The sequence below is a fragment of the Piliocolobus tephrosceles genome, chromosome 6 (assembly GCF_002776525.5).
Source record: "Piliocolobus tephrosceles isolate RC106 chromosome 6, ASM277652v3, whole genome shotgun sequence".
NCBI lineage: Eukaryota > Metazoa > Chordata > Mammalia > Primates > Cercopithecidae > Piliocolobus > Piliocolobus tephrosceles.
The window spans coordinates 113,258,106-113,278,938 of record NC_045439.1 but is presented as its reverse complement, the minus strand read 5'-3'; the positions used below and the strand labels follow the sequence as shown (position 1 = coordinate 113,278,938).

Below are 20,833 nucleotides of genomic sequence, written 5' to 3'. Positions count from 1 at the left end.
AAATACTTTTTTCCCTAAATGAAGGGGTTTTCAATAGAAGGAAATGGTCAGAAAACACATCTCAGCATTTTTATGTCTATATAATGCAAGGAGTCTCAGATGAATTTATATGCTTAAGTAATACAGATGAAAATTGTGTAAGCTTTTCCCCTTTTTGCCTTAACTGCCAAGAAACCTGGAGTCACTGTAATCAGCTCATCTCAGGTGCCTGTTAACATCTAACCCGTGTTCCCCGACGGCCTTGCTTGTGTTTTCATCCCTAATTGGGTTTAGTTCTGTAAGCTGTATCACATCCCTTTATAAGTCCATAGCAAACTCTATATAAATTGAATAGAGCTGAAAAATATATTAACTCGACCAAAGTTTTATAGCTAATTTACAGTTGTCTACAATAGTAATGCATGATTGAACTAATGACAATCCTATAACAAAAACACTAATGACATTTGTTTTTAACATTTCCTTTAGAATATAATCATGGGAATTGAAGAATGAGTTAAGGTTTAGACCTATGTCTCTTTTCTTCCACTTTTATGACTCTGAGATTTAATAAAAAAAAAAAAACTGTCCTGATGAAGAACTGAAAAAGTTGCTTTTCTCTGCAGTTTTCTAAAAGTGGAAGTTAATGTTCTAAAATGTATGTACACATTGCAATTGTGTGTAGAGCTCAAAAGCGTAAAAAGCAAAATATATTGAATTTCAACATACTTGTTATCCTGCATTCCAGTTGACTGTAGAGAATCTCTAGTCATGTCTATCTGTTTTTGATGCCTCTACAGAATAACTGCCCAGCATCCTCTGCCCAACCAATCAGAATGTAGGAAAATCTACAGATATGACGGAATCTACTGTGAATCTACCTACCAGAAGTATGTTGAAATCTTTGTGAGTCTTCCTTCTGGCTCGTACATCAGTGCTTGTGGTTGCCAGCTATTCAAAAATATCCTTGTGTTGAAACCTTCTTTTTATCTAATTTAGTGGGGGAGAGAAAAAATACAACAACAAACCAAACCAAACAAAAACAACCAAAACAATTTGCCTCTGAGATCAAGACAGAAAAAAATGTTTATTTTTTTTGAAATTGTGATCTAAAAGTTTTTTTTAACGACTGTATTAAAGCTCTTAGGTAAGCTTCTTTATATTGCAATAAACAAGTACTTATATGCAAGAAAATCTCGGCAAAATACATTGCACAGGTGCTACGCATCTTAGGGATTTGAAAGGTGTGTTATGTATAAATTAGCTGTCACTTTTTTTCAATCCTGTAATGGAATGATGAGTTGTAATTTGCATAATCCTTTAAGAAGTCAAATTATACTGTCATGTAGCAGACTTAACATGCTAGCTAAGATTTCAGAGCTTTGCAGCTAATTACTATGTACCTTACAGGACAGTTAAATTGAAGTTGAGTCCTCTGTCTTTGCTGCCATTTGCTTTGTCCATTACTTAACAGAATCTGCACTTTGGGTAACGAGGTGTTGTTACTATCACTGAAGTAAACACTCTGCTCTGGGAGGAAATGGCATTTTTATATATCATAGTTGGACTTGTATTGCTTTTGCTGTGAAGAAAGTTTTTGTCAGAAACAGTAATCCAATTGGAATCTTCCTAAAAAAGATGAAATTTATGCTTTCCAGAAAAGTTATGGAATATTGATTGAAGCAGCATTAACCTTTAATTAAATTCTCCTATAGAAAATATAGAGTAATGTAAACATAATTCCACTGAAGGCATTATTTTTTCTGGATATACTTTGCAAATATACTTTGTTATGTTTTTGTCTTCATACTCTTCTTTTGTAGTAGTGTGACTATTGAACAACGGTACCATTTTTTTTCCTTAAAAATCGTTTCTGAATGCAAGCTGGTGAGTCCTACTTTCATTTACTCCTCCAACTGATTGTAGAGCACTTTGTTTCATGGTTTCCATTTTTAAAAAGATAGAAATTCTGGTGGTTGTGAAGGCTGCTCTCTGAAATAGACACAAAGCGGATACTGGATGGAGCTGGGACTGTTCCCTACCTAGCATGGTTTAGGTGACTGTATCACTGTACCTTTACTATATATATATAGTTATCTCTGGCTTTATTTCTTGATATTTCACTGTCTAGATAGTGTTACTATTTTTATCAGAACAGGTATAATTATAATGCAGAATTGTTACTGATTATCATTAAAAAAATTCTTTGTTATCTGTGAGTCGTTTGTTGTGGCTCTTGGTGGCCAGGTTTCTGTAATTTGTTAGTGATTTTTGTGGCTTTGTTGTATACATTGAAGAATCCTTTTGTCGTATAAGAAGGGGGTCATTTAGAGACCGTATTAAAGCAGCATTTGATTGCTGACCATTCAGATAAGTGCAGATCAACAATCAACTGTTGTTTATTTATAGTTAAGCCAGTTTCATGTGTCTGAAATTACTGTTGGCTTAGAGGCTGAGATTTGTCAATTAGGCGCCCGGATGGGGCCACCAGGAATTTGGCGCATAGTAAGGCTTCCCTTCTAGCTGTAGGAATCATCGCAAGGGCTTGCTTTTTAAAGAATCGGTGTTATTTGTAGTCAAGGTAGACACAGTAGGCAGCACAGCTGTGACTGCCAGGGAAAGTCACTAGGGGGATATTCATAACAAGGAAATATTGGCAAATAAATGATGAAGAAGGGGAGGAAATCCCCAAGATGTTAAATTGGAGCACTGTCACTGAGATGATTAATGGTGTTGTGTATTTTAGTGAAGATGCTTATCTGAATTGTCTTGAAACTATAGTGTACATTTAATAGCACCTATAAAAAAGCATGTGGTACACAAGCACACTGAAGAGAAAAGGTCAGGGATTCCAATTTTGTTTTCCTATTTTCTCCAATTAAGTTTTTGGCTTCTGTTTATTAGGAAGCTGGTGTTAATATATATTATATAGAGAGTGTGTTTATTCTATAGATTTATTATTCATCAGCACTTAAATAGCTACTTTCCCTAGAAGATTGAAATGTGTTGTGAAAAAAAAACCCATGGATAGTATTGTAAAAAACATGGGTAGTTTTTCCACACTCTTGTTGGGTGACTATTATCAAGAGTAGGGAGATGTAGGCAAACAGGGTCACAGGGCTGCAGTGAGTAAAGGGCTACACTTTTATCAATGATGGAGTCAGTACAATTTAAAAACACTTCTACATAAATTTCTGGTGAAGGGGTAGCTGTTTTGGAAGATCCTCTAGATTTTAGTGTCAAACCATAAATATCCTGATTCTGTGGTGTGAAGTATCACTTGCCTGGAGGGATTGTTATCTATGAAAGCAGGTGCATCTTTGGGCAAGTTACTTAACCTCCTTGGGCCTCAATAATTACCAGTAGATATAGGAGTAGATACAGACAAATGACATATCATCCTATCTTCATTGAGCTTATAGTCTATTACAGCAAGGTTTTTCTAACTCTTGGTTACTATTCAAACAGCCGGATATGTATCCAATTTAGTGGATCAAAATCCTAATTTTAAAAATGAAATGGAAGAGAACAGACAATTTGATTGTATTGCATTTTAGTAAGAATGTGTCTTATTTTGTGAGGCTCCCTTTTTAGTTTCATATTTGTGTATGTGTACATGTAACTGCATACATGTGCTTACTGGGTAGATCATGAGGTAATTCGTGTTTGTACCGTGTTTCATATCCAAAAAGAATGGAAGCCACTGTCATAGAGTTGAGTAGGTAAATGTATAAACAGAATAATGTATAGGTGTTGTCACTTTGTGTTCAGGGTACACTGGATTATAAAGAAAGAAATGGTCAGTCTTATGAAAAGTGTTCAGGAATGAAGAGGCTACACTGTTTGGTCTCTCGTATTCAGGGATGTGCTGGAGCCAACTTGGATGGGTTTGTGAGAGTCGATTGTATGCACCTTTTTCTCGCTTTGTTATTTCTGGCCTCACGTTAGTAACCCGAAGTTACAGAAAGTGTTTGCACCATGGAAATTGGAAAATATTGCAATTCTGGTGCTCTCTAAGCCCCAAGTGATTGTTAAACATGTCCTAGCATGCCATTGCTTATATTTGTTCCAAATATAATTCTGTGGTTTTATAATTATGGTGAATTACATATTTAAAAACATTATTTTCGACGTTGCATTTAGATTTTATTGGTAATTATTTAAATGATTAGACAATTGTTTCAATAATGAAAGTTTAAAACAAGCAGGGATATCAGACCTGTGATTAATTATTTTAAAAGGTCTATAATTAGTTCCAAATAATAGTAATAGTTACTCTAACTTCTATTAAATGCTTATTATACTTTCAATTTAAAATTTCAAGTTTAATTGGTGAGATCAGGTTTTTTTGGTAAAGGATAGGTATATAGTGTTTCAAAAAATACACAGCATATTGTAAATATTTTACAAATTGTATCATTTTAAGTTAGGCAGTTGTCTTGCTAAGTATTACAAATTTTGGGTCTCAGACCCCTCCTCTCCTTTTCAATGGTCTTTTATAGTTTACAGTAATGCCCCTGTGTTTTAGCAAACACATCTGTAAAGTGGTGGATTTCATTGGAAGATGCAAAAGTTCTTTTCAAATTAAAACAGTTGTCAATCTTATAACAATATTTTCAAATACAAAAGTAAACGTAGCATAGATAGTTTAAAATAGGAGAAAAGACACCCCCTCCATAATAACTATAACTTTGAACTTCCTGTTTATTGTTTTTTATTTAGAGACAGGGTTTTGCTCTGCTGCCTAGGTGGTGGTGCAATCATAGCTCACTGCAGCCTTGAACTCCTGGGCTCAAGCTCCCGAGTACCTAAGACTACAGGTGCATGCCCCCATGTCTGGCTTCTGGTTTTGTTTTGTTTTTAGTAGAGGACGAGGTCTTACTATGTTACCCAGGCTGGTCTGGAACGCCTGGGCTCAAGCCATTCTCCCACCTCAGCCTCTAACAGTACTGGATTCCTGGCCTGAACTTGAAAGAAAATATTTGGTAAGTCAGAGGAAATAAAATATTCATAGACATGAGATGGAGTAGTAGTAGTAAGTTCAAAGGAAATCACCTGTGTTAAGAAGAATATGAGATAGTGAGGAAAGATAAGTAGGAAAGACTCAGCTGAGCTAGGTGTTTGTAGCTTCAAAACTTATGTTGCAATTCAGCCGTATAGTTGGACACTGTCATAGAGGGATTTGAGGAAGAGTGGGGTGTCCTTAAAGCCGAGAACAATCCGTTCACCAGTATTTAGAAAAGATGGAGTGAGTCTGAGATGGCAGCTTCAATTACTAACATTTATTGAGCACGTGCTTTGCCATTGTAATAGGCCTGGCAGTACCTATTTTACACAACAGGGTTTAATCCAGGATTCCTAGACTCCAGGTGTAACCAAGATTGAGAAGCCCTGGTTGAGAAGGTGTTTGCAGTGGATTTAGACAGTTGTCATTGAAAGCAAAAGAGGCAATTGGCAAAATTGTAAAGTTTGTCTTTGTTTAGTTGTCTTTTCCATCCTTTGGAATCCCATCCTTTTCTAAGCCCCTTTTTCTCCTTTGTGAAATTCATCTCACCTGGATACCTGGTTAGTGTTTCAAACCTGTGCCTCATCGGCACAGAGTCGTGATTGTCTGTAGCCCTCATTGCAGATCAGGTGTTGTTAACTGATGGTGTTACTGTTCTCAGGACAATTTGCCTTTTCATAAACAACTCCAGGTGAACAAATTCAAGAAAATGGGTAGTTTTTTTCTGGTAGAATAATTTCAGACACCATGACAGGGCTTGGATAAATTCATTTGGGGCTAGAGGAAAGTTTCTTTCTTCCCTGAAAATACAAATCCAGAATGTGGGTGCTCTACTCAGTATATAGTGTTAAGACTGGCCTTGGCCAAGAAACATGAATTTGGATTCGCACCCAAAAGAGGGAAGGAATTAACAAGTTCCAGGGAAGAGAAGAGGAGAATGAGTGAAGGAGGGAGCTCGCCAGTCTTTATCAGCTCTCTTGTACAAGACAGAGTGCTAACCACTTTCACGTGTTATCCCAATTAAGGCGAACAAGACAGGCGCCTTGTCAGGGATTCTGCTGGGGGGAAGATGGTCACCTGTGCTGAAGGAAAGGGAAAGGTCACGGAGGCTCCAGCAGCAGGAGTGAATTCTTTTGCTGGTTGTTTAACCTGGTTGACTGATGGCTGTTATACAGTCATCTCCCCCTGACCCCCACAATAGAACAATTTATGCCAGTTGTGTTAGGATCAGTACATAACGAAGAATTGAGAAAAGAGTTAGAAATATAAAATGAACTTCATAAAGAGCTCTAATGTTAAACATGTTAAACAGACATTGGACTTTGTAGCAAGAACTGCTTCAAGTCTTTCGATATCCAAATGAATTCTAATTTCCACATCATGCCTTTCAGACTTCAGCATGGTTTCTGGTGGTTTCTCCCAGGTGATTTTAGCATCACACCAATGCTTTTGCCTGAAAATGACTTGAAGTAGCATATGTTGGTAATGTGGATGGCATAAAGTGTGTTATTTAGGGCTTGTTCTAGACTAGCCTAGAAGTGAGCGAATTTATTCATTCATTTAACAAACATATTTTAATCATCACCCACAGGTCAGGTGCTTTTCTACATGAACTGTTCTACACTAACTGACTTATTCAGAGGTGACTAAGAAAACCTCTGCTCTCTAGAAGCCTAGAAGACTGAGATATCAATAAGTAATTGGCATTCTGCCTGAGAGGTGCCTCAAGAGAAATAAGTGTCAACTATGGAAGCAGTACCACGGAGGGGCCATTTTTAATAGTGCAGGGAGCCCAATGTCTTCATGGTGGAGGAGAAGCTATCTGAGCTTGGAAGGGAACCTGAGGCAGTGGTTTGGGCTAAAAGGCATTTCTGGTGTGGCAGATTGCAAAGGGCACAGGCAGAAGTGGAGGGCTGGGGAACCGTGACAGGAGGTGAGGCTGGAGAGGAAGGGAGAGCAGAGGCCTCAGATCCTGGAGGACTGCCTTCCTGGGAGATCCCTCACAGGAGTTTTCAGGAGTGTGACAGAGACTGCATCTTTGAGAATTACCCTGGAGGTGGATTAGGCCCGAGGCTGCCGTGGGAGTGTCTCACAGCTTCCTCTTCTTCTCTTTGTTTCACAACACTTTTAACTTGTTTTGCAAGAAGGAATGTGAAATTGTGCTGTTTATTAGTTTAAAGTTGTTTTTTATCGATAAATATCTTGAAGGACTCTCCCAGTGTGAAATCTGGTTCAGGATCTGTCTGCAAACTCATTGCTTTTCCTGGATTGAGGTGCCCACGTCTGCCTTTCTCTTCAGAGACCACTTGTAATTCAAGATAAACGTATGCCAGAGAGTAAAAATGGATAGGCACAGGCAGCATGATTTAGAATGAAAGAATATTAATTGGCTTCACCGGAGTGTATATTTTCATTTATGAGCGAAGTGACTACCTAGATTTTTAAAAATAATTGGTGGGTGACACACCTGCATTATGTATGTGACCTCTAGAAACTTGAGAATGAAAGTAAAGGTCAAGGTGAGAGGTGTAGCGCCACAATGAGCCTTTTGTACGCATGCTGTTGAACAGCGGCATTCAAAAATTGCTAACAGGTGGTTTCAGAAAGTCAGTGATACTAATGTGCTTGTGTCCAGACTTTAAAAGTACTGCGGCAAACTTATACATAAACTAAGGTTTTAGTAAATTCTCCTTACCTTATGAACAGCTTGTTCTGTGTATTGAGTTTATAAATGTGTCTTTAGTGAGTCTTTGGACTTAGTTTATGCATTAGAGTGGAATAATTATGCTTTGTTCTTTGACGACGAGCAAGCTATTTTAAACGATTAAGTCCATGCAGTAGTGTTTAGTCATTGCTAGCGGTGGTTAAATCTCCTGGAAATGGATCTGGCTTTGATCCTAGCCCCACAATTATCTGTTATATGTGGGACAGTGACTAAGTTGCTTAACTTTAAGCTTCTGTTTGCTTATCTCTAAAAGTAGGGGCAAAACAATACCTCAGAGGTTGTTTTGAGGATGAATGTGATGATTAGGATGGTGATAATAATTAACATTACTGATCTGTTACCAGATGCCAATGTCAGGCACTGGGCTAATGGCTTAACATACATTAAAAAAAATCCCTACAATAAACTTATGCCTTAGGTATGATTATTACCATATTTTACAGATAAGGTTACAGAAGCTTTCAGAGCTGACAGAAGTAACTCAAGGTTAAGAAGGCAGGATGTGGTGGAATTAAGATTAGTATCACCAAATTATGACCCACTAGCCAAATCTACCCCCAACCCCCGAGTTTTTGTAAAGTTTTATTGGAACAAGGCCATGCCCATTCATTTGTGGTGGAATTAGGATTAGTGTCACTGAATTAGGGCCCATGAGCCAAATCTACCCCATCCCCCTCCATTTTCATAAATAAAATTTTATTGGAAAATATCCATATCTATTCATTTAGGTATTGTCTGTGATTCCATTCCTACTACAAGGGCATAGCTGAGTAGTAGTGACAGAGACCATATGGCCCACAAAGCTGCAAATATTTACAATCTGGCCATTTATAGAATTTTGCTGACCTCTGCATTAGACCTCAGGCTATCTGACTACGGAACCTAAGGTCTAAACCATGAAAACACAAATCATGGTGCTTGGCATATAGTAAACATATACTAAATGAGTACTACCTTGTTGCTCATCTAACGTATATAGAACTGTTAACCTCATAGAGCTATTATCTGCAAAATGGAAGTAATAAGCATTCAACCACCAGTAGGAAAAGTCATTATGATTATGGAGATGTTGAAAAACTTAAAGTTCCAAAAGGAGCACACTCTGAATTGTGTGTTACATTTGTTGCTTTATATAATATAAATGAGAAGTTCCATTTTCACATCAAAGAACAGTATTGCATTAGAGATCATTGTGAATTTTAGTGACTATTGAGGATATCTATTAAAAGAAATTAATTTCATACATGAGAAAATTTTATAATTTTAGGAAATTTAAAAAATAGAATTTTCCTTATGAAAAATACATATTATCAAAAAACCACTTACAGTATTATGATCTGTATTATTTAAAAAGTATATAAGCAGTATCTTTACAATAAGAAAAATATGCAGCAAGACATCTCTTTTAATGAGAAGATAAACAATTAATATACCTCCCTTAATCATCCTACCAGCAACAAAGAAATGAAATTATGGTTTCCACTTCACCCTACTCATAACTTTTATTTCCATGTGTTTTTCTGTTGATTTAGGGAATTCCCTGTCCTCTGCGCTGTAAATGGCCTTGGATTTGTGTTATCTTGGAGCTCACAGAGCAGGCTTTGGTGGGCCTTCAACTTGTGTTAAGGGAATATTCTTGGAATTTCTTTCACCAGGCCCAATGTCATGGCTCTGGGTTGGTGAATGGTGGGCAGGGAGGGGGAGTAGTCCTAGATTAGGACTCATGATGTTTATCCTCTTCCCTTGCAAAAGCTCTTTTTGAATAGAGATGCAATACATTTTCATTCCAGAACATTTAGAAAACACAGATAAGCATAAGGAAAGAATATCAATGTTTTTGTAATTGTCCTACCCATAGATCACCACTGTTAACAGTTTGGTGGCTGTCTTTGTAGTCTTCTGTACAATGGTGTGTGTTTCTATGAGTAACACTTTTTATAGATGTATATCCATGTATATAGGTATTTTCTTGTGAATCCATCCACACCTGACTTGGCTGGGAAATGTCTGGGACCAGGTGTTCTAATTTGTATATGAGCAGCTTATTTGGGGAAGCTGGAAGCTACACGGTCAGTTTCCATAGAGAAACTGTTCCACAGAGATTTCCTTTTTGATGTGACACTTACATTTTTCCTAGTGTAGTTTGTATTGAAATTCAGGATTTTTAGGACTTGTTTTTGTTTTCAAAAGAATGTGTTTGAATTTAAATTCAAGCCTGAACTAGTGATATACTCATTAGTGATAGGATTTTCAGCAGATAAATCTTTGCTTACCACCTCAATATTTATTTTTATCTAGACATAGTACACATTTAAATGTGGAAATACTTTTGCAGTTATAGGATGAAGCTAGTGGTGAGAAGGGTGTGGTGAGAAGGGTATATTGGCTTAAAGAAACATATGGCTTTTTTTAGGTCAGATATGTCCATGTATGAAAAGTTAAGCAATTAGATGGAGTTTTCTGGTTGCTTTCCAAACTCATCCTGTCACATGTTATGTCTGCTGCATTATCCTCTAGGTTGCTTAAAAATAATTTTATTTACTGTGTTTAGCATTGAGATGTTTAGGGCTAGTTCTTAAAGCAGAGAGAGGGCTAGGTCCTTCAAGGACGTTGGTTTAGTGACCAACATGTAACAAAAGCATTGCTGGGTTATTTTTTCACTGGCAAATTTGAGACCTTGTGATTCATATATCAGTTTGAGAATTCTTTGGAATTGGGTGCTTGGGATTTATGTGGTTAAATAGACTATCACCACATCTTATTTAAATCCTAATTTCCCTGTCCCTCCCTCAACCCAGTTATAAAGGATCTCTGGGCCTTGCTCTTTGCTTGTTCTCATGTGTTACTAATGAGATGAGGCCTATTTCTCTTACTAGCAATTCTCATTACTTGCATTTCAACCATCATAAGCTTCATAACAGTATCATTTTCCTGACTATTGCCTGTCAGGGGTGCTTACAGTGAATCACAGCCAACTGCATGCCTTGGCCTTGACACTGGAAGGTACAGTCTTTTTGATGATTCTTCTCTTTGCTTCCTCTCTTCAACTCCACTTGAAAAACTGTTTTAGGAGTAAAATTGAATGAGCATGGCTTGGTCAGGCACAAAGCATTCTGTCTTGTGTGCTTGAGGCACCATCTGGATGTCTTAGTGAAGAACGCATTTTACAGTAATTGCAGGGGAATCCTTGCTCACTTCCAGGGGAAGCAGCATGCTTTTCCAGGGACTCCCTAACTGCCTGACGGCTTGCAAGCAGAAAATGAGAAGCAGCAGCTCCGCTTCTCATGCCCTAGAGAAACTCATCAGGTGTGCTAAGTCTTGAATTGCTATCAATGAAAACAATGGTATTCATGGCACCACCCTTTTAAAAGGAGAGGTTTGTTGAAACATCCAGCGGAGATGAGGATGGAAGGTTGAGGGTATTCCTGAGCTCTTGTAAAATTCATGATCAATACATTCATCTGATAGCAAGATTGTTTACCCTCTTTTCTGAATGCTGCTTGCCCAGAGGTAGTAACAATTTATATGATGCTGGTAGGAATAAAGAATGTTGTGTTTTTTATTTTTTAATTTATCATGGTACTTGGAAAATGCCTCAGGGAAGAGAAGAATAGAAAACTAAAATTATGGGCCAGCAGATTTTAAGTAGAGTATATTTTTACACGGGCCTGGTGGCAAGTTTGGTTCCCTTGTACCACAAATACCTTCATTGGGTCTGTTCAGGAGAAATTTGCAGGACATAAATGTTTGCTGTGGTACAGAATGTCTCGAGAATGCAAGGCTCTGAAATAGGCAGGAGAATGACTATAGCCACATTTATTCTGCCTTCAGAAGGAAACATTCATTGATGCCAAGGCCTTTCATTGTGAGGCTAGGTTGATCCTTTTGGGACAACAGAAGCATTAACTCTTGACGGTGAAGTTACCTTTCAGGGGCCCCATTCCTACTTCTGTGTTGGCCGGTTTTCTGTATGCAGTAATGCATAGACTGCATAGGCTGCATTCATTGATAAGGCTGAAATCCGGAGAAAAGGAAAGAACATACTGCAAATATGGGGTGCCGTGGTCTTCAAGCATTATTGTAATTGATGACCCGAGCAACCATGTTTGAAATAGACAATGTTATTCTGAGTTTGCACTCAAGACAGTGGGAGCTCAGAGAGGTCAGGCACATTGCTCAGTTCACACAGCTAATGAGGTGCCATCTGGTAACTAACTATTGGAGACCCTCTCCGGCCTGTGTGGCCCAGCAGTTCATCCCTTTTCAACTGGATGACAGGGTCCCTTGGAGCAGGATGACACTTTACCTTAGAAAAACATCCATCCTCTATTTGAGGATGGTCTGTTGAAATCTATTTCTGCAAAAGAAAAAGACCCTAAGGAACTTGAAGCCATGCCATAGAAAATCAAGGTTTGCCATATTTGAACATCAGTCATTTAAAGAACATACAACCAGTATCCTTTGACTGTAAAGCTGTGTACTCTCCAGCATGGGGCAACTAGTTCTCCCCCTTGGGGATTTCATCTGTCCTTACACTGTGATTATCACATAGAAATGGGTGAATGTCAACTTTTAATCTTAAGCCCTCTTTCCAAACTCTAGTTTTCTATTTTCAAACTACTTGACCTTTGCATTGTTTTACCTCACAACAGTCTCTACATGTAATGGCCAACAAGTAGCACTTCCCATGAGCATTCCCAGTTCATCCTCAAAGCAGCCTAGTGAACTGTATTTTGTCTCTGTTTTACATGGAGAAAAACAAAAACAAGCCCCTGTATTACAGAGGTTAAGTGATTTGAAGTATTTCACACAGCTCGGGTGTAACATGGCTGGCCCGCAGATTAAGACCTCTCTCATCTCCCAGTTTAGGGCCTTCTCCAGGACTGCCACCATTCCTCCAAAATAGAACTTGGCGTCTTCCCTAGAAATATCCTCTCTTACCTTGCACTTCTTTTGCTTTATCTGCATTTATATAGTAATTCAGTCTCATTCTTGACATCTTTTATTCTGCCTCTCTCTTGTCTCAAATATTCTTTTAGTAGCATATTTTCTTTTAAAACTCCCCTTCTTTTCACATCCCCTTAATCTAAGCTATTACTTCATGCCTAGATTGTTGCAGTCTCCTAACTAGTGTTCTTATCTCCTATCTTACTCAGTTTGGTTCAGATAAATACTTGAGTCCTGCTCTATGCAAAGCACCATGCTAGAGAATGCAAAGATTTTCCTTTCTGGGCTGCTTCATAAATAGTTACCAGATTGAAATACTGTTTCTAACATATTTTTCTGCTCAAAATCACTGACTGCTCCATCTCACTTCATGCTGTCTGTAATCTTAGCTTAGTGTTTAAAACCTACCAGTGTAGCTCCATTCTGCCTTTCAGCCTCCCCATAACACCAGACATTTCTCAGCGCAAGTTCTGTGCTTTGTCCGTGAAACATGTCCATTCCTTCTTGTTAGGCACAACACATGCGCTAAGTCCCTGCCTTTGCTTGCTCCTTTGTAAAGTCCTTCTAACCTTGTTTTATCCACAGTGGTTTCTCTCTTCTCTTAACACATTGAGTACCTTCTATAACCAGAAACTATTGATTGGTATATATCAGTGGAGAGAGGCCATAATCTTTGTTCTCAAAGTTGGATGGCATTAGAAACAGGCAGTAAACAGCAGATGTTAAAAATGAAGGAAATCATATAGTCTGTTACATGGCAGTCAGTGCTGTGGAACAAAAATACAGAAGGTTAAGAAGGAATTAGGAGTGCTGGGGTAGAAGTGAATCATTGTGGTTATAATAGATGATAACCATTAAAAGAAAGATGACATTTGGGCAATTGTAAGGAAGTGAGGGAGTTAGGCATTCACATAGCCAGGGGAAAATATTTCAGGTAGAATGAACAACCGTTACAAAGGTGCTGAAGAGTTCCTAATGTGTTCAGAGCACCCTAGGGAGGCCATTGTGGTGGGGGCTGAATGAGCAAGGAGGACAGTAGCAGGAGACAGGTCAGGGAGGTATCAGCACACGGGATGCTGGCAGGCCAGGGAAGGGCTTCGGCTTTCGTTCCACTCAAAACAGTCTTGGGAGGATTATAATTGAGGAGAAATGAGACCTAACTGATTTTAGTATCAGTGTAGTCACTGGCTGAGCATATGCTTCAGGGGGCTGAGGGTGGAAGCAGGGGACTTAGCTCAGAGGCCATCAGCATAATCAAGGTGTGATTTGTACCAAGACGAAGTGGATAAAGAAGAGAAAGAAGTCAATACTGAACCCAAGATTAAATACTAATGTATCATTGACTTTGTATTGCATGTGGTGGCACTCAATCACATGTATGCAAATAAGTACCTTTCACTCGTAAACTTAGAGATGAAGCATGACAAAAACTTATAAAAGTTAAATGGTAAGAGGCTCTGTGTATGTATGGATAATATCTTCTCAATAACATTGCAAGTTCCTTAGAGATATTTATTCATTTATTCAGTCCACAAACTTTTAAAAAGGTACTCGTTAAAGGCCAATGATTGCCTTGCATCTGAGCAGTGCAGAATGCAATAGGAGAATGTCAGCGTAGTGGGTAAGTATGCAGGCTATGATGGAGACTGATGTAGTCAAACCCTAGTTCCATTACTTATTTGCTGGGTGATTTTGAACAAGTTACTTAAGCTCCCTGTTTCCTACCTTTCTCATTTGTGAGGTGCTGATGATAGTATCTCATAGGATTTTCTCTTAGGATTTTCCATAGGGATTAAATGAACTAATACACGTAAAATGCTTAGAAAAGTGCTTCACCTGGAAGTGCATACTAAGTACTCAAATACTAACTCAAAAAAGTTAGTGCTCTGGAAAAAATAGTTAAAAGAGGATTTAACATTCAGAGTGACTTTTCCCCCCTGTAACTACCCATGTTCAAAACCTGTCAAGTTGCCTGGTTAATGAATGTGAATAATAAGGTCTCATAGTAAGCCTTGCTCTCTAGTTGGTAGTTAAAAAATGACAGAGAGAATTGCATTATGATTAGTCTGATTACCTGCCTGTTTTTGAAGGTGTACATGGAAGCTGGTCAGTAACCCTTCTGGGCACATTTTGATTGACAGACTGGCAAACGGCATTTAAATCTCTAACACATAAAAAGATCAATATTTTTCTTATTATTTTTTAGCTTAAAATGTTGAATGTGTATTAAAATGAGAAAAATAATTTTCAGGATAGATATGACTCCTGGTACATAAAAGCAAGGAGATCACATCAAGGAGGGAATATTATTTTTTTGACCAAATACAGGAAATTACTATTTTTCTCCTCCATGTTTATATTTTGCTACCTAATATCTCCCTTCTTTTTTTTTCTTTCATGTAGTTGTTGTTTTTTTCATCCCTCTTATTATCAGCAACTATATGGCCTCCAAATCCAGGAGAGAGCAGTGCATTCCTACTGTGGAACTCATGCAGACATCTTTAGTGTCAGAGGTAGTTTGAAGAGCAGCTTAATTCTGCTTTCATTCTGCCTGGTACTTCTGTGAGGCACTCAGGTTCTGTTTGAGCTCAGTATTACTGATCCCATCCTATACGTCCTAGATGACAGTGCAGACAGTGTCTGTCAATGAGTAACAGGTAAATATTGAACAGGGAAGCCCTTTTGATTAACTTTGTAGATCATTATTTGAAAGTAGCATACAGTCAGAACAGCACCATCACTCATGATCATAGCACATGGCGTAGGGGTCAGAGCATCAAGCTGCTAGTTTGAAAGCTGAGGTTGCATTCTTTGTTCTGCACATGGGCTTGTATTCATGCACTGCTGGACTAGTTACAACTCTCCAGTGAACAAAATGCTGACTGTTTAGCACAATATTAATGCAAAATATTTAAGATGGTAAGGCACAAAGAATCCTTGAGGGACTTTGTCCGATGTAGATATAAATATATTAAAGCATGTTTATGATTACTTTCTGAAGTGTTTAACACTGGGTGCTTTTACCTTTTATCCAGGTTCAGAAATCTTTTTCTAATAAGGAACTTAGAGATGTGTGGCAGGTTGAGGATGAATTTTTGGTCTTATTAGTATATACTGAAAATAAGTAATTTTAGCCTCTATCAGCTTTCCTAGGTTTGTTCTACACTACCTAATGGGTACAACTTACCCCCAAGACACATTTACCTGGAAGGTTGATCCGTACCTGATTTGTCAAGTGATTCATTGAACCTCATGATAAGTTAATGGTTTATCATCATTAGGAACAATACTATCATCATGATTAATATTTTTGAGCAACCATCAAATAATATACGTGGAACTTGTTAAAAGGCATAAATGAGGTTGCATGGAAAAGAACAGTTTTCTGTTCTCAAATATTTCTAAATTAACACTTACATGGTCATAAAAAGACACAGATAAAACATGATTAGGCTGCTTATGCATTTCTAGGAGAAACATAGTTCAGTAGTCAAGTAGGCAATTCCAAAAGGTTTTCATAAGCCAAAGATTTTAAGTAAATCTTTTAATTGAGACTTTTAATCGTACTGAGCTATAGAAATAATATTCAGATAATTATGTTGAATAATTAAGATCATCAAAACAACTAATCATGAAGATTATTAAAACAAAACTAATCTACATCCTTCCTACCCATATTCTAGAGCAGTGGGTAAAAAGGTAAGCATTTTATGACACTTTAAGTATATAATTGTAACATTTACTGTTTAGCCTATAGGAACCACAAAAGTGGCAAAATCTATATCCAGTGTGCTGGATGGAGTCTTAATTTTATGTATCACTTAAGTGTTAAATTTATACAACCTAGTCAAAGTGGTAACAGCCCCAAAATAAAAAATAATAATTTTATTCTAGAAAATTATTCAAATGAAAAAATACAAAGTAGTCGTGCTAGTTAGAGCTGTAAATGAAATGTTTCCATCAAATTTCTGAAGAAGAGATTCTGTGTTTTTTTTTCTTTTTTTTTTTTTGAGTTGGAGTCTTGCTCTGTTGCCCAGGCTAGAGTGCCTTGGTGCAATCTCAGCTCACTGCAACCTCCGCCTCCCAGGTTAAAGCGATTCTCTTGACTCAGCCTCCCCAGTAGCTGGGATTACAGATGTGCACCACCACTTCTGGCTAATTTTTGTATTTTTGGTAGAGATGGGGTTTCGCCATTTTGGCCAGTCTGGTCTCGAACTCCTGACCCCAGGCGATCCACCTGCCTCGGCCTCCCAAAGTTCTGGGATTACAGGTGTGAGCCACTGCATCTGGCCAGATTCTGTATTTTTAAAAATTTTAACTTTGCTTTTAAATAACAGTGGCAAATAGCAATATTCTTTCTTTTAATAATAATATTCTAGACTAATTTATGGGAACCACACTGCCTCTGGAAATGGACACGATTTAAAATTTCATTTAGACAATAACCTCAGTTTTTCTAGTATTATCACAGAGCAGTGTACTAGAAATCACTATTATATTTTGAAATTTAGATCAACCTATAATATGAACATGAAAAACATAAACATGAAATTATAACAAAGGTGAATTTTTCTTTACAATAGAAATACACTGAAAGCTTATGCCAGTTAAGAAACAGCATGGGCTACTGTCCTTGCCTCTTTCCCTAGGGAACCCAGGATCTGATTTGGATTAGCTTCCAAGTGAACATGTGTTAGGTGGTTCCATCGTAACCCTGAATGGATATTTTGCCATACCACAAAACTGGAACATAATTTGACATAAATCTTTGTTTAGAAGCGAAATAGCAAGGGCTGCTGTGAGTCAGGGTGGAACTGGCAGGGCTGCATGGGAACGTGCCCACAGAGCCTGGTGTCTGGCAGATCTGGCACTTTTAGGCCTTTGGTTTCTTTGAAATTATAGGTAATGAATTCAACATCTAGTCTCTCTGTCTCTGGGACAGTAACCTTGGTACATGGTGTTCTTTCATGTAGACTTGTGACCCATATTTTTATTATTTTATTTATAAGAAAAATATACATATATATTAATATTTAAAGTTGCCCAATAATTGCCACAACTTAAAAAGAATTTTTTACTTTATTATGTTTGTACCCTAACAGAATAGAATGAGTCAGGCAAACATTATATAAATGATGGTGATACCACTGCTGGGTTTTAATATTCCATTTTAACCACTGGGCAAATTGGTCATGTTTTATTGGGGAAAATGGAATGTATTGAGGGAGGATGTGATCATTTTGAAAGTTATTTGGTTTAGTTCAGGGACAAACACTCATTTATCAAGGAAATATTTATCGTCTCCTTTTGGGAAACTGTAGGCATCCTCAGTCTCAAGGAAGTTGCATACCAGTGGGGCAATGAAGCATAAAATTTATTGATTTAATAAATATTTAGTGAATGCCTACTAAGTTCCAGTTCCTATAGCACAGAGTTTATATTCAATGGAGGGGAGCAGACATTATGCAGATACATGTGGACTTAAAAAGGTAGAGCTCTATAGTCTACAGTAAATTAAATCAGGGCAAGGAGATAGAGGGTGACAGTGCTGTTTATACAAGATGGGACAGGTGAAGTGCCTTAAGAAGTGCCTAAGTTTTTCAGTTCTTTGCAAGTCCAGAGAGCAAACTTCTTTGTGGCTGTGGAGATTTGAGGGTCTCTTCTTAGAAAGTTGGAACTCAAAGCTGGCCCATGAATGAACAAGGTAATGAACAGGCCACGTCTGTACATGACAAACAAAAGATGGAAACAAGAATTTCTATTCAGGATTAACTAGAAAGGGATTAGGCATATGGAGTCTTGAAGAAGAAGAGAGGAATTTGACTTTGACATTTTATTTAGTTTCAATATACTGAAGTATCTGGGCCAAAGAATAATGGAATGTCTGGGATTTTTGTAACCTCTGTGTTTGCATGGAGTGGATGAGAGAGAGAGTCCAGCTTACAGGCTTTTATGATAATCATGAAGTGAGGAGACTATATACATTTTCTATCTGCACAGGCATAGATTGTTTCATGTTTTATTTTTAAGGGCTATTGTATGAACGTGGGGTGGGGTAGAGGTATCATGTCATCTCCTGACTCATGAAAGTGATTTGCTGACTGGAAAGCTTGAGGACCACTGTTCTAGTCCCAGTATGCTGGCTGTGGTTTATGTAATTACCTACATGCTTCAATAGGATTCAATCTGGAAATACTTTTAAAAATTATATTTATTGGTAGAGCACCAAGAAGAACTTATGAGATAGTGAACATTGTTGGGCTTGAATAGGCAGCCAGAAATGTTTCTGCAGATGGATTATTATAAGAAATGGCCAACATTTAATTCATATCCTACTCTATAGGAAACAAATACATGTTAATGTTGTAGGATACATATATATAACATAAGCTAGTGATCATCAAATAGATGACCTTCAACTTTGTATTTGTTAGTGAATGCTGCCTGTGCATTAAGGTGCCAATTAAACATGACACATGCATATTGTGGGTGATGGTGCAGGAATAGCACATTCTTTCTTTCTTTTTTTGAGACGGAATCTTGCTCTGTCGCCCAGGCTGGAGGGCAGTGGCATGATCTCGGCTCACTACAACCTCTGCCTCCCAGGTTCGAGCGATTCTTCTGCCTCAGCCTCTTGAGTAGCTGGGATTACAGGTGCATGCCACCATGCCTGGCTAAGTTTTGTATTTTTAGTAGAGACGGAGTTTCACCATGTTGTTCAGGCTGATGTCGAACTCCCTATCTCAGGTGATCCGACCACCTTTGCCTCCCAGTGTGCTGAGATTACAGGAGTGAGCCACTGCGCTCGGCCAACACATTCTTTCTTAAAGATAGATCCCTACATGAGAATAGCTATGTAAATGTGTTTGCTAAAAGCAGAACCAACTTCTGTGATTAGTATGCACTTTCTGATAGCTACCATATTGAGAAGAGGTGTTTCATAAACTTTTTCTGAACTGTTCATTATTAACTACAAGATTCACACTCTTATTAACCTGATTTCTACCTCCATTAGATGATACAGAGGAAGAAAAGGAAATCCTATTTTAGTCATCATTTCCTTAGAACTTGTAATTGAAATGCCGTACTTTGTTTTCTGCTTTGGTATATAAGCTATTCTTGAAAGGTGTTCCATTGCATAGAAAGTAGATTTTTATCTTTTAAATCATAAGGGTATGTTGAATATTGTAACACCAGGATCTCAGCATCAACCCCGTGTAGGAATTCTGACGTAAACAATTTAAGGTCTTACAAGTGAGGTTCACACTTACTATACTTATTGTTGCAAATAATGTTTGATTTCTGAAAAATATCTCGGTTAACAAGATTTTCTTAGGGTTCCCCTGTATTTTTTGTCGTGTTAGGTGACTTTAAATAATATGAGCATGAGTATCCTGAAATGTAAGCTGATTCTATCATTAGCAATGTGTTAAGTATCTTAGCTTGCATCATTTAAAAACATTTCAGTTTTTTGGCAATTTATATTTTATTTTTCATTTCGCATCTATTGTTGTCCCATTAAAGTTCTTCATGATGTTTGTTTATAAGGTAAGTCCTACATATGCTGCCTTTTCTCTCTTATCTTAACTCATAAAGCTGATATTACCAAAGCATAATTAGTACTTGATTCTTTTGAGATTAGCAGTGTTGTTGGCCTGGCTGGCAGTTATCTGCAAGTTGCTGGAACACATTTTATAGCAGCTTCTATTAGTCAACAGAAATGCTTAGAAAACTGCCTCCTGTATGCTTTGTATTAGGCCGTTGAGCTGGCAAAAGAGGGAGAACTTAAAATCGTAACTTAACTTCTTTAAAATATTTGTTTAGGGAGACAGTCATATAATGAATTTTCATAAATGTTAGAATTTAGTAAATCTTCAGCAAACTGTATTTTCTGAGTCCATAAGAATATGTAGTTTAACTTCTAACATTTTAAGATTTAGTTTGATATTTTGTTCATTGGTAGGATTGGAGATTGGATTATGTTTAAGAATTAAACAGTTTTTAGATCATTCTCAATTCTATGTGTCTGTTCTTATAACAATTAGAATTGGCCTTTAAAATTCTTACCCACTGAAATAATAATACAATTTTTGTAAATAATATGTATTTTTTGCATTTTCCATCATTATTTATCACCAGGCTTGAAATAGTATTAAGAAAAAACCCATCTTGTATTT

General features: G+C 37.5%; 1 protein-coding gene across 5 annotated transcripts in view; it reads left to right on the top strand.

Moving 5' to 3' along the window:
• NPAS3 (neuronal PAS domain protein 3) overlaps window positions 1-20,833 on the top strand; it is an 865,020-nt gene that overhangs the window by 118,100 nt on the left and 726,087 nt on the right. For 2 of the 5 annotated variants that reach the window (XM_023227270.3, XM_023227271.2), the window contains exon 2: window positions 780-869. The exons of the other annotated variants lie outside the window; for them this stretch is intronic. In XM_023227270.3, coding sequence (XP_023083038.1) covers window positions 780-869 — 90 coding nt within the window. The remainder of the gene's footprint in view (window positions 1-779; window positions 870-20,833) is intronic. 5 annotated transcript variants of the gene reach the window in all.